Genomic DNA, 14,577 nt, shown 5'->3' with positions numbered 1-14,577 from the left:
ACAAGTAAGCTTTGAAGAAGTCTTAAAATCTGAGCACTTCAGCCTGGAACTAACACAGTGCTGCAGGGCAATTAAATTTCTTTAAAATTTAATTCTTCAATTTCTTTTAAAAAAAACGGTAAGACAAAGGCAATTTGATCGTAACCTTATCTCTTTGTTTTCTAATACCTCAAGTCTTAAGATTATACAGATTCTAATAAAACTGTATCAAATGAGTAAAAAAAAAATCTCAGCACTTCAGTTTCTCATTACTAAAAAGGGAGTCATAATTCCTGCTATAAATACATTCCCTCCCTCAACCAAGGATTTCAGGAGTAGTACTTGACACAATCTCTGAAAGAAATGTGTATACAATAAAGGATTACAAAAATTTTAGTAATTATTTGAGGAGGGAATTAAAATAGCAAGACTGTAAACTTTTTTCAGGTCAGAAATACATCTCAGAGATAGGGTGTGTCTCAGTATCATCTCCATATGTACCGGTGCCTGCCTCCTGGACAGCATGTCTGTGTTTCATCTCTATGAAGTCAGCAGGGTCATGGTTTGATAGTATGATCTGGTGCTACGGATAGATGTTGGCCACTTACATGCTAGATACTCTGCATGGTGAGGTAGATGTTGTTGTTGTTGTTGTCATTATTTCCAATTTATAGACAAGAATGCTAAGAAGTAAAAAAGTTACGTAACTTGCTTAAGCTCACATAGTAAAAGCCAGAGTTGGAATTTGAACCCAGCTCTGTCTGACTTTGGAGTCTGCACCTTTAACTGCCACATTGTCAAATATTTTAACATAGTTATGCTTTTTATATAAAAAAATATGATCTACATTAATGCCACCAGTAAAAATATATAAGGGAAGGTAAGCATTTTAATCAATTTTTATTTTAAAATAATCATACACATAGTTTAAATTCCAAATGCTACTAAAGGGGTTGATAATGAGAAGTAACGATTACCTTCCCCAAGCATCCCCATGCCCCCTCTGCTGCCCAGAGGAAACCACTTTCAAATATCTGTTTACTCTGGTATTTACCTCTATGTTTCGTCATTGTATGCTTATCATGCTCTTAGAGGACTTTACTATTTTGGAAATTGTTTATGGCCTGTAATAGGACCTAAGTCATAATAATTATTAATATGTATGTTGTTGAGTGCTTTGCTTCCACTTAACATAGATGCAGATTTATCTAACACTCCCCCTATTCCAATTCCTCTCCCTATTCTCCCCAAAAAGTCGTAATTTTTGATTCTCAGTAAATGTCTATGGGGTTAGAACTATGGTAACGCAGCCTGCATTGTCGTACTTAATTCTGCAGTAAGTCATCACTGCAGAGCTGAATGTTGTACTTTAGATTATGTTTCCTTATTTCTACTACTTGTAATTTTCCTGGAATTATAATAATTACCCAATGCTAAGTATCTCTCCTTTATATTTTCATGTGCTCCATAGTACCCATTAATATTATTTTCCAAATGTCCAAACATTTGAGACAATCAACCAATTTCATTTGTCTCCTGGAGGCCTCCATGCTCTGTCGTTTCTGGACTCACTTAGCCTGGAGCTGCCTTTGCTGCTCTCCTATGTTGAGTCCCCTCCATCCTAGGTCCCAGTATTGACACTGAGATGTGCAAGGCACCCTCATTTCTGCTCCTTTATATGTTATGTGATGCACTCTCTATCCCTATCGATCTATTTTTCTATCTATATTTCACCTTATTGATATTTTCAAAGACTAGTTTTCATTTCATTGATTTCTTTCTACTGTTCATCTGTTTTCTATTTTATTGATTTCCATGATTATTTATATTATTTCCTTAATTCCCATTCTTTTTTGTAGCTTATTAAGGTGGAAACCTAGATTAATAGTTTGAGAATTTCCTTCTGTTCTAAAATAATGACATTTCCCTATTAGCATTGTTTCAGCAGCATTCCAAAAATTTTGATTGATGTATCTTCGTGTTCATTCAGCTCAAAATGTTATTTTCTAACTTAATTTCTGACTTCTTCTTTGGTCCATGTGTTACGTTAAACTATGCTGCTTAATTTTCCAATATTTGATGATTTTCTGGGTATCTCTCCATAAATTACTTTTAGTCTGTATCTGTTCTGGTAAGGGTGTATACTGTGTATGGTTTCAACTTTTTAAACATATGGTGGTTTGTTTCATTGCCCAGAATGGATTTCATCTTGAAAACTGATCTATGTGGGAAGGACCTGAAAGATTGTGTATTCTGCTGCTTCTGGGTGGGATGTTCCAAAAAAGCCAAGCAGTGAGTATTTTCTATGTTGTTGTTAATTTTCCCACTAGTTCTATCAATTAATTTAAAAAAAGAGTATTGCAACCTCCAGCTAGCGGTGGGCTTGTATATTCTCCTTTCAGTTCTGTCAGTTTGGGCTCGTGTATTTAGAAACGCTGTTATAGGTGAGCTCATTTATGAGTCTTATGTCACCTTGATGAACTGGTTTCTTCATCATCATGGAACGTCCCTCCTTATTTCTAGGAATATTCCTTGCTTTGGAGTCTACTTTGCTTAACGCTAATACAGTCACTTCAGCTTTCTTTTGATTGATGTTTACATAGTATATTTTTTCCATATTTACAGCTTTTGCTACCGGTGTCTTTAAAGTGAATTTCTTGGAAAAGCATAATGTTGGGTAATACCTTTTTTCCAATCTGAGCATCTCTGCATTTTATTTAGAATATTTAAGCTACTTGCATTTAATTCTACTGTCAGTTTGGGTGTTAAGTCTACCTCTTTGCTATTGGTTTTCTGCTTCTACCAACTGTCCTTTATTCTATTTTTTCTTTTCCATTGACTTCTTCTGACCTAATTGAGTGTTTTGCTGATTATATATAAATTATATAAATTATTATATATTTATGTCCACTATTAGCTTATTACCTATAGCATTTTTTTTACTATTACTTAATTATTGTTCTAGGTTTTACTATATTTATCCTTTCTGGATTTGTCCACTTAGAGTAACATGAAAAATTCCTATAGGCAGGTAAACTGGTGCAGTCATTTGGCTTATGGTATGTTCTTCCTTCCTTTCAGGAATCTCAGCAACCATTTGGTGCTGCCTGTTGTCAAATGTCTGGAAAAAGTTATTTCATGTACCTTGTCGGGTTTTCTAGTTGTTTATGGTGTAAATACAATTCCAGTATGAGTTCACCCTTCATGAGTGGAATAAGAAATCCACTCTAACTTTTAAATAAATATGTTGTGAAATACTTCAGATTCTTAAAAAAGGCTTTTTCACTCATATGGAACTTTTCTTTGCTCATCTATAAGTTGGAATAATAAAAACTAAGTATTAGAGTGGTTTCAAGGTTATTTCATCTAATGACCAATCTTGTTTAGAACTTAGAAAACTTCAGTCAGGGTCAGACAAGTGATTGTCCAGGGGCTTACGTTTACCACTTGACAATTACTCAACAGAATCTACCAAATTAATTCTAGAAGGTAACTTACCAGAAAAAAAAAAACTATCTGCTCTTATAAATGATGTTTTCTTCAGTTTTTTCTCATTGGATAGAAAAGAGAAATAAAGAAAAATCATCACAAGAAGATGTGACTCCCAGTGACAGGAGTTGCTTCTCAAGACCCATTTAAACTGCTGTTTTGAATTAGATAAACCAAGATTCCTTCCAGGGACTCTCCTGGGCATCTACATGTAATTACCATCAGCTAAAAATCTTCTCTTCATTGATCATAGGTTGACTCTAAAACTAGACAAACAGTAGGTAGTAATTTGGAAATCAACAGCATAGAAATAGCAAAATGGTGAAGCAATAAGAGAGATGTGATTATTCTAGAGGATACACTTGGTATGAGGAGAGTAAGTGGCCAAGGATCGACTGGCAGCTAAGCACACCAAGATTTAAGGACATGCAAAGAAAGGGATAAGGGAAAATGCCCATTTCTTACTCAAATCATTTTGCTCTTGATCTGTAGGTTGCATTGTACTTTGCTTCTGCTTCTACCTACTCCTAATCTTGATCCAACCTGAACTTTCCCCAAGTCCTTTCAACACAGTGAAGAGAAATAAATCTCAAATTGTTTCTCAGGAGCTGTATTTCACTCAGCATAAACTGCACTCCAGCCAGTGTTTCAAGCTACAAAATTATTCTGGTTCCAATAAACACAAAACCTAAAAAAAAAAATCTTAACTACCTTTAGCTGAACTTTGCCACCTGCTTGGAAACAGAGCTTAATGCCCCCAAAATGCCAGTAAATCAGAAGTACCATACGTACAAACCTGACATCATTATCTTTTAAATGTCACCAGGTGGTCATTGTGTGTAATCAGAACTAAGAATAGCTATCCTAGGACCTCAGGTTCAGTGAAAAAAAAATTTACTAATGAAAATTTACATTTGTAGAGCAGCTGAATATTTGGAAAGTATTTCCATGTATATTATTCCATTTTTTTAACTTTGGAAAATGATATTATAACTCCATGTAATTCTCAAATGTGGATATTGATATGTCACTCAGTCACTGGCAGAGCTCACAATTGTCTGAATCCAAGAAAACATTTGAAGGAGTGAAGAGATAAACAATCAGGAAAAAGTGAGTTCAAGATCACTCACTCAGGAACAGAGGCTGATACCCAGCCTCACCAGAAAAGCTCACGCATTCATTCCTCGATGTCTGCTCCACCAGTGCTCAAGTCTCTGATTTGAAATGACATAGTGCAGTGAATATAGTCAGCCCTCTGTGTCCTCGATCCGCCGTTGGTTAAATTCCGGGGTGGAAAAGCTGCTGATACCCAGGGCTGACTGTATATAACCTTTCATAGGCTTTTCTGTCTTATCTCCACAGGGCTCTCAAACAGAGGAGAATGGCTGCAGAAAATCACTCTGCAGTGACAGAGTTCATTCTTGGAGGTTTAACAAATCGGCCAGAGCTCCAGCTCCCCCTCTTCCTCCTCTTCCTTGGGATCTACTCAGTCACCATGATAGGGAATCTGGGTGTGATAACGCTGATTTGTCTGAATGCTCAGCTTCACACCCCCATGTACTTCTTCCTCAGCAATCTGTCGTTCGTGGATCTCTGCTACTCCTCTGTCATTACCCCGAAAATGCTGGTGAACTTTGTGTCAGAGAAGAACACCATCTCCTATGCAGGGTGCATGTCCCAGCTCTACTTCTTCCTTGTGTTTGTCATTGCTGAGTGTTACATGCTGACAGCGATGGCTTATGATCGCTATGTTGCCATCTGCAGACCTTTGCTTTACAACATCATCATGACTCATGGAGTCTGCTCCCCACTGGTGGCTGTGGTCTACGCAATGGGGCTCATTGGCTCAACCATAGAGATTGTCCTCATGTTGAAACTGCCCTATTGTGAGCACTTCATCAGTCATTACTTCTGTGACGTCATCTCACTCATGAAGCTCTCCTGCTCTAGCACCTATGACATTGAGGTGACAACTTTCTTTTTGGCTGGATTCAACATTGTGGTCACCAGCTTAGCAATCTTTGTTTCCTATGCCTTCATCCTGTCCAGCATCCTCGACATCCACTCCACAGAGGGAAGGTCCAAAGCCTTCAGCACCTGCAGCTCCCATCTTGCAGCTGTGGGATTATTTTATGGATCTACCATGTTCCTGTACTTAAAACCCTCTGCAGACAATTCCCTGGCCCAGGAGACTGTGGTCTCTCTATTCTACACCACAGTGATCCCCATGCTGAACCCTCTAATCTACAGTTTGAGGAATAAGGAGGTCAAGGCTGCCATGCAGAAAACTCTAAGGAGAACATTCTTTGGGTGCAGATGTCATTATTCTTTCTCAGGTTGAAAATTGGGATAGAAATATAGGGGAGAAGCCCTTTACAAGCTTATACACACATGAATAGAAAACAGCCCCTTCTCAGCATGACCTGTTGAATGCATTTACTCATTTTTCCCTCTTCCCTTTCTCCCTTTCACATCTTTCATGTCTTACAGGTTGAATCTTGCTGGTTTCAAGTTCATGGGTTTTTTTTTTCCCTTTTGTGATCAGTTGTTTGTTTGGATATCCTTTGCTCTCTGGTAAACATGTATCTATCGTGATTGCAACATAAATTTAGAACTTTCAGCAATGAATTTAAGACAGCTGTCCATTGATTTACCGTCTTCTATAGAGAAATATTACCCAAACTAATAGTTAAGTTGCACTTGAGAGTACACAAATGGAGATGAGTTCAAAAGTCTCAAGAAGTCACAAAGTCTTTCTCACCCAGATGTATGCCTTTATTCTCTCTCTTATTATACTGTTACTATCTCATTTGTGCCAAGATTATTTAAATGGCCCCTTCACCAATTATTGCCATCATCATCATTAGGTTTTTGTGCGGCCATAGGTTTCAACTCCTCTGGGTAGATACCAAGGACCACAATTACTGGATTATATTGTAAGAGTATGTTTAGTTTTGTCAGAAACTGCCAATCTGTCTTCCAAAGTGGCTGTGCTATTTTCCATTCTCATCAGCAATGAATAAGATTTCTGTTGCTCTGAATCCTCACCAGCACGTAGTGTTACCAGTGTTCTCGATTTGGTCATTCTAATACATGTGTACTAGTATCTCGTTGTTTTAATCTGCATTTCCCTAATGACACATGATATGAGACATCTTTTCATATGCTTATTTGCCATCTGTCTATCTTCTTTGGGGATGTCTCTGTTAAGATTGTTCCTTTCCTCTTTTTCCCATTTTTTAATTGAAATATATTTGACATATAACACTTTGTAAACTGAAAATCTACACATGTTAATTTAATTTGTTTATATATCTTTAATATGATTGCCACTGTTGCAATAATTAGTACTTCTATCGGGTCGTATAGTTATCCAGTCTTTTCAGTGATTGAAATAATTGAGTTCTAATCTCTTAGCAAGTTTGATGACTATAATACAGTATTGTTGTTAATATTCAACATATTGTGCATCAGATTTCTAGGAATTATTTACTACTTATTGCAAAATTGTGCCTTTAACAACATCTGTCCTGTATCCTGACACCCATCCTCCAGTAACCACCATTTTATTCTGTTTTTAGAGTTTGGCTTTTTTAGATTCTGCCTATAAGAGAGATCATGCTGTTTTTGTCTTTCTCTGGCAACTTATCCTCAAGGTCCATCCAGAGTATATCTATTTTGCATAACGTTCTTCATCAGATATGTCTTTTGCAAATGTTTTCTAGTAGACTGTGGCCTGTCCTTTCATTCTCTTGACAGTGTCCTTCTACAGAGTAGAAATTTTTAATTTTATTGAAGTCTAGCTTATCAATTCTTTCTTTCGTAAACTGTACTTTTGTTCTACCTAAAAAGTCATTTCCACACCCAAGGTCATCTAGATTTTTTCGTTATCTTCTAGGAGTTTTATCATTTTGCATTTTACATTTAAGTCACTGATACATTTTAAGTTAATTTTTGTGAGCCGTGTAAGCTCTAGTCTAATTTATTTGTTTGTATGCTGATGTCCAGCACTGTTTTTTGATAGCACTACCTTTGCTTAATTTTTTTTTTTTTGGCCACTTTGTCAAAGACCATTCATGTGGGTCTGTTTCTGGGAACTCTGTTCTGTTCCATTGATCTACTTGCCTGTCCTTTCACCAATACCATACTGTCTTGATTACTGTGGCTTCATAGTAAGTCTTGATGTCAAGTAGTGTCAATTCTCCAACTTTCAATTTAGTTCTAGTTCTTCACTATATGTTGGCTATTCTGAATCTTTTACCTCTGCATATAAATTTTAGGTCAGTTTGTCTATATCCACAAAATAAGCTGATTGAAACTTTGACTGGAATTGTACTGAGTCCATAGATTAAGTTCAAAAGAACCGAAATCTTGACAATATTGAATCTTCCAGTCCACAAACATGGAATAGCTCCATTTATTTGGTTCTTCCTTAACTTATTTCATGAATTTTGTAGTTTTCCTCATGCAGATCTTCTACATATTTTTTTTTCGATTTATACTTAACTATTTCATTTGGGGGGAATGCTGATGTAAATGGGACTGTGTTTGTAATTTCAAATTCTATTTCATCTTTGCTGATATAGGAAAGTGCTTGACTTTTGTATGTTTACCTTAGATCCTTCAACCTTGCTGTAGTCACTTATGAGTTCCAGGAGTTTTCTTGTTGATTCTTTCAGATTTTCTGCATAGACTGTTATGCTATCTGTGAACAAAAACAGTTTTATTTCTTCTTCCCCAATCTGTATACCTCTTATTTCCTTTTCTTGACTTACTGCATTACTAGGACCAACACTATATTGAAAAGCACTCATGAGAGGGAATCCTTGCCTTGTTCCTAATCTTAGTGTGACAGCTTCAAGTTTCTCACCATTAAGTACGATATTAGCCTTAGGTTGTATGTAGATGTTCTTTTTCAAACAGAGGAAGTTCCTCCCTAGTCTTAGTTTACTGAGAGTTTCTATTCTGAATGGATTTTGGACTTTGTCAGATGCTTTTTCTGCATCCATTGATATGATTATATGATTTTTCTTCTTTAGTCTGTTTATGTGGTTATTATATTAATTAATTTTTGAATATTGAACCAGCCTTGCATAACTGGAAAAATCCCACTTAGTAATGGTGTATAATTTTTTCTATATGTTGTTGGATTCTATTTGCTAATACTTTGTTGAGAATTTTTGCATCTATGTTCATGAAAGACATTAGTCTCTATACTATAGTTTTTGTTTGTTTTTCTTGTACTGTCTTTGTCTACTTTTAGTATTAGGGTAATGCTGGTCTCATAGAATGTGCTAAGAAGTAATCACTCTTCCTCTGTCTTCTTAGAGAAATTACAGAGAATTGGTATAATTTTTTTAAATATTCGGTAGAATTCGCCATTGAACCCATGTAAGCCTGGACAGGATGGCCAGAGTGGGCTGGAGATGGGCATTTCCTTTTCTCCACATTAGAGGGCTACACCCAACTGGCGCTTTCCCCTATAATGCCTGCCAGGAAAAGCCTTCATAATTGCCTATGGTCGGGCCTGAAACATCATGCATAGGTTTTGGCCTGGAGCAAGACTCCTCAGCTTCCAGGGCCCATGCAAGCCTCTTCTCTGGCTCCATCCTTCCAACAGCAGGCTACACTGTTGGTGCATTTACTCCAAGGGGTGGTCAGGAAGAAGCTGTATGCAAAGGATGTGGATGGCAACTGGGTATATGGACTGGAGGTATTTATACTTTGCAAATGTGTCGGCCCCTCACACTGTAAGAGGGGTAGGAGTGACAGGCAGAGGGAGTAGGCTGTGGCCCACAGGAAGGCACTTGGGAACCAGGGTGGATCTACCTGTGCTACCACCTTTTTGTCACAGAACTTTAAACATCTTAGGATCCTCTGTTTTAATCAGGCCTTCCAGAGTTGTGAAAGTAGTTTGTCAAGGTAAGAGGTAGGAACATATTTTATTTAACACTATATTGGTTTATTTTTTATTTACTTTTTATTGTGGTAAAAAAGCACATAACTTAAAATTTCCCATCTTAACTATTTCAAATACATAGTTCAGGGATGTTAACTATGTGCACATTGTTGTGAAACAGAGCGACTGTATTCGTAATTGCCCAAAACAATTTGGAAGCAACCAAAATGTCCTTCAGGTGGTGAATGGATACACAAACTGATCTATCCATATAACAGACTATTGTGCAGTGCTAAAAAGAAATAAGCTATCAAGCCATGAATAGACATGGAGGAAACTTAAATGCATATTACTATGTGAAAGAAGCCAGCTCTATGACAATCTGGAAAAGACAAAACTATGGATCATTAGAGAGATCAGTGGTTGCCATGGGTTCTGGGGAAGAGAGGAATCAACAGGTGGAGCACGGCGGATTTTTAGGACAGTGAAACTACTCTGCATGACATTATAAGGGTGTATAGATGTCATTATACATTTGTCCAAACCCACAGAATGCACCACACCAAGAGTGAACTCTAATACAATCAATGGAGTTTGGGTGAAAATGATGTATCAATGTAGGTTCATTAGTTATAACAAATGTACAATGGGGGATGTTGATAATAGGGGAGGCTATGCCTGTGAGGGAGCTAGAGATATCTGAGAAATCTCTGTACCTTCAGCTCAATTTTACTATGAGCCTAAAACTGCTCCAAAGAAAAATAATTTCTTTTTTAAAAAATAATTTTTTATATTCACAGTTCCCAGGAGAAGGGAGCATGCCACACCATGAAGGCCACATAGGGAAGCACCAGAATTGGTCATGAGGCAGAAAGAGCAGGAAACTCGACAAGAGATTCTATTGTGTTTTCTGCAAGAAAGAATGGGCAGGAAGCATAAGCAGGTTTAGGACTTGGATAGTTTGAATAATTTCAGCTGGTTCTGGGACACAGGGGCTGTCCCCCAGTTGCCTGCATTTGGGATAATTTGGACAAGTGGATAGTGGCCCAGAGTTTGAGAGCTGGATGAATAGGGTCGTTAAGGGTATGGACCCTGGAGTGGTTGGTTTGCATTTGCAGCTACACTTATAGGCTGAGGGAGTTCATCACTGCTGAACCTGCTTTATAAGAAATGCTAAAGGGAGTTTTTCAAGCTGACAAGAAGTCACTAATTAGTAACATGAAAACGTGAAAATCTACAAGGTAAGTATATAGTCGAATTCAGAATACGCTTATACTGTAATATGGTGATGTCTTAACCACTTTAGTATAAAGGTTAAAGAACAAGATTATTAAAATAGCTATAGCTGCGATAACTGTTAATGGATACACAGATGAAATGAAGTAAATTATGACATCAAAAAGTTATAGAGGGGAGAGTAAAAGGGTAGAGTTTTTGTATGCAATTGAACTTTAGTTGCTGTCAGTGTGAGGTAGACTGTTGTAGCTATAAAATATTTTATGTAGGCCTTGTGGTAGCCTCACAAAGCAAAAGACCTAAAAGATACACAAAAGATAAGTAGAAGGGAATCAAAGCAATACCACGGAGGAAAATTATCCAAAAAGGAAGGTAACAAGGGAGGAGGAAAGGTACAAAAGAACTGCCAAACAGCCAGAGAACAATAAGCTAGCATCAGTAAGCCCTTACCTGTCAGTAATTACTCTTAATGTAAACGAATTAAATTCCCCAATCAAAAGGCAGAGTGGCTGGATGGATACAAAAACAAAACCCGACTATATGCCACCTACAAGAGACTCGCTTGGGTTTTAAGGACACACATGGGCTCAGAGTGAAAGAATGGAAAAGGATATTCCATGCAAGAGGAAGTCAAAAGAGAGCAAGAGTATCTACATTTATATCTAATAAAATAGACTTTAAGTTACAAATGGTCCCAGGGGACCAAAAAAGGGTCATTATATGATGGTAAAGGGCCAATTCATCAAGAAGACATGATAATCATAAAGCAGAGGCACTAAACGTTGGAGCATCTGAATATGTTAATGAAATACTAACACATCTGAAGGAAATCATTGACAACAACACAGAAAGAACACAGGGTTATGATACCCCACTTCCAACAAGGGGGAGATCCCCCAGATAGAAAATCAATAAGGAAATGTTAAACTTGAACTATGCTTTAGACCAAATCAACCTAACAGGCATAGATGGAATATACCGTCGCACAATACACATTCTTCTCAAGGGCACACAGAACATTTTCCACCATACATCATATGACAGGTCATACACAAGTATTAGGAAATTTAAAAAGACTGAAATCATACCAAGCATCTTTGCCATCTACACTGGTGTGAGACTAGAAATCAATAACAAGAGGGAAGCTGGGAAACTCGCAAGTAAGTGGAAATTAGACAGACTGCTGAAAAATCGATGGGTCAAGGAAGAAAATTTTTTAAAAATCTGGAGACAAACAAAACAGAAGCACAAAATACCAAAACTTATGGGCTACAGCAAAAGCAGTTCTATGAGGGAAATTTATAGTGATAAATACCTACATTAAGAAAAAAGATAATGAAAAAGAATATGAAAAGGATATATGTATGTATATGTATGACTGAAACATTATGCTGTATACCACAAATTGACACAACATTGTAAACTGACTATACTCCAATTTAAAAAAAAAGTGACAGGGGGAGGATATAGCTCAGTGTGTGCTTAGCATGCATGAAGTCCTGGATTCAATCCCCAGTACCTCCATTAATAAATTAATAAATAAATAAACCTCCCACCAAATAAAAGCTTAAAAAATTAAAAATAAATAAATAAGAAAAAAGTTGTAAAATAAACAAGGTAACTTTACACTGAACTAGAAAAAGAATAATCAAGTACAGAGTTAGCAAAAGGAAAGAAATAATGAAGATCAGAGCAGAAATAAATGAAGTGGAAACCAGAAAAATCAATAGTAAAGATCAATAAAACCAGGATATGGTTTTTGAAAAGATAAATAAAATGAAAAATGAGACATTACAGTTGATACCACTTTAGAAATACAAAAGATTATATTCCATGAACAATTATATACCAACAAATTAGATAACCTAGAAGGAATGGATAAATTCATAGAAATATACAACTTACCAAGAGTAAATCATGAAGAAACAGAAAATCTGAATAGATCAAAAGTACAGAGGATCTATCAGAAACCAAGTCTGCCAGCAAAGAAAGGCCCAGGACCAGATGGCTTCCCTGGTGCGTTCTACCAGACATTTAAAAAAGAATTAGCTGACTCTTTGATGTCACATAGGTGATAAGTTTTTTTTGTCAAGAGGTCATGATTTTGGGAGAAATGATAGAATTAAAGAAACTTATGAAGGAAAAGCTAAAGAGTAAAAAGTGCTTTGAGGTATTGACATTAGGATTATCCAAGTTAGGATGATCGAAGAACAAAGAGAAGAGAGAGGGCTGGAGCTCTCAACCACCTGTCAACTTAGCAAAAATATATCTGAGAAAAGAATGATTAAAAAACATATTTCTGAAACAAGTGGGTCAAAGAAGAAGAAATTATAGGGAAATTTGGAAATATTTTGAAATGAGAAAAATGATGAAAATAAAATAAGAATCTCTCCGATTGCAGCAACACGGATGCTCCTGGGGAAGGTCGTTCTAAGTGAAGTCAGCCAGAAAGAGAAGGAAAAATACCACGAGATCGCTCATATGTGGAATCTAAAAAAAATTAAAAAATGAACATAAATACCAAACAGAAACAGACTCGTAGACATAGAATACAAACTTGTGGTTGCCAAGGGGCAGGGGATGGGAAGGGACAGACTGGGATTTTAAAATACAGAATAGATAAACAAGATTATACTGTATAGCACAGGGAAATATATACAAGATCTTGTGGTAGCTCACAGTGAAAAAAAAATGTGACAATGAATATATGTATGTTCATGTATAATTGAAAAATTGTGCTCTACACTGGAATTTGACACAACATTGTAAAATGACTATAACTCAATAAAAATGTTAAAAAAAAAGAATCTCTACTAGACAAAAATTTTAACACAAAGTGATAATTATAGCATTACTTACGGTAATAAAACATTGGAGATCTTGACACAATTTTAATTTTCAACAATAGAAAAAACTTAAAGTGACTTACCTACAAGAAGAAATCGATGAAAAAGTATAATTCAAAAAATATTTATTGATAAGTAAGTGCTCACATCCCACATGTCCCACAGGTCTCCTGAATTCAGTTCTTTTTCTTTATTCCATACTGACTTAAAGCAAAAATTTTCCCCCAATATTTTCAGTTTTGTAACTTCACCTGCTTTGATCTGTGTCACACTAAGTGGCAAAACTAGATACTGATCCAAAGTTTTCTTTTTCCCTGAAGAAGAGAACCTTCCCAAAGAGAAGCTCATATGACAAAGTGGCTCCCCAGTACTTAACATGCGTTTCCAAAGAACCTTCTTTTATTACTAATAAGTCATTGAGATCAAAGCACTCTGATGTATTCTGTACCTTTTTACTCAACGTTGTGGATGTATAAACCAGTCAAGGTGAATTTTCTCTTTCCCACAAATGCTTGTATCTTCTCATGAAGATCAGTGCAATCTGCAGAGCCTTAAAATTCTGTGGAAATGGCCTCTTCTCGGTAACTTGGTACTACCTTTATAACTAATTAGATCCCCCAAATTATTTACTCTTCCTTAAGAACTTACAGACCATTAGTTGATTATCCTGAACCACAGATTTCTCCATCATAGCTAAAACACCCAAACTAACCCTTAGGAAAAAAATTCTAAATTCTGACTCCCTTAGTCTTGAAATAACGTATGAAACTTTCCACTCAGCATCTGTATAACCATTAAACCTACAGAAATTCTAATTCACTAGGCTGGGTCCCTTGGCTTCCACACATAACTTCAGGAATTACCACGCTTTGTCTGCTATCTGGGACCTACATTCTTGCCACCCATACACCACAATCTTAACACAACTCTCTTTTCATTTGGCCAAGATCAAGTTCAGTAAATTTTTTGTCCCCTACTCTCTTGGAAAAAAAAGATGTTATATTCAAGAATCATTTATTGTAAAGTTACATTAAATTACTATAAATAGAATCAGACTTTAATATGCAAATATAGCATATTTTCAAATTGAAATCTGCAAGGGCAGTAACAAAATGAAACAAGAAAACA

At 36.4% G+C, this 14,577-nt stretch overlaps 1 protein-coding gene across 1 annotated transcript; it reads left to right on the top strand.

Annotated features, from left to right (window-relative positions):
• The first annotated feature begins 4,688 nt into the window (after window positions 1-4,688).
• Window positions 4,689-5,809, top strand: LOC102538263 (olfactory receptor 8A1-like). Its single transcript, XM_006209894.4, has one exon. It carries the CDS (start codon window positions 4,850-4,852, stop codon window positions 5,807-5,809), a length of 960 nt encoding a protein of 319 aa, XP_006209956.1. The 5' UTR covers window positions 4,689-4,849.
• The last annotated feature ends 8,768 nt before the right edge of the window (window positions 5,810-14,577 follow it).

This window comes from Vicugna pacos, chromosome 33, assembly GCF_048564905.1.
Source record: "Vicugna pacos chromosome 33, VicPac4, whole genome shotgun sequence".
Lineage (NCBI taxonomy): Eukaryota > Metazoa > Chordata > Mammalia > Artiodactyla > Camelidae > Vicugna > Vicugna pacos.
Note: the sequence above shows the minus strand (reverse complement) of the source record. Positions and strands in the feature narration are given on the sequence as shown.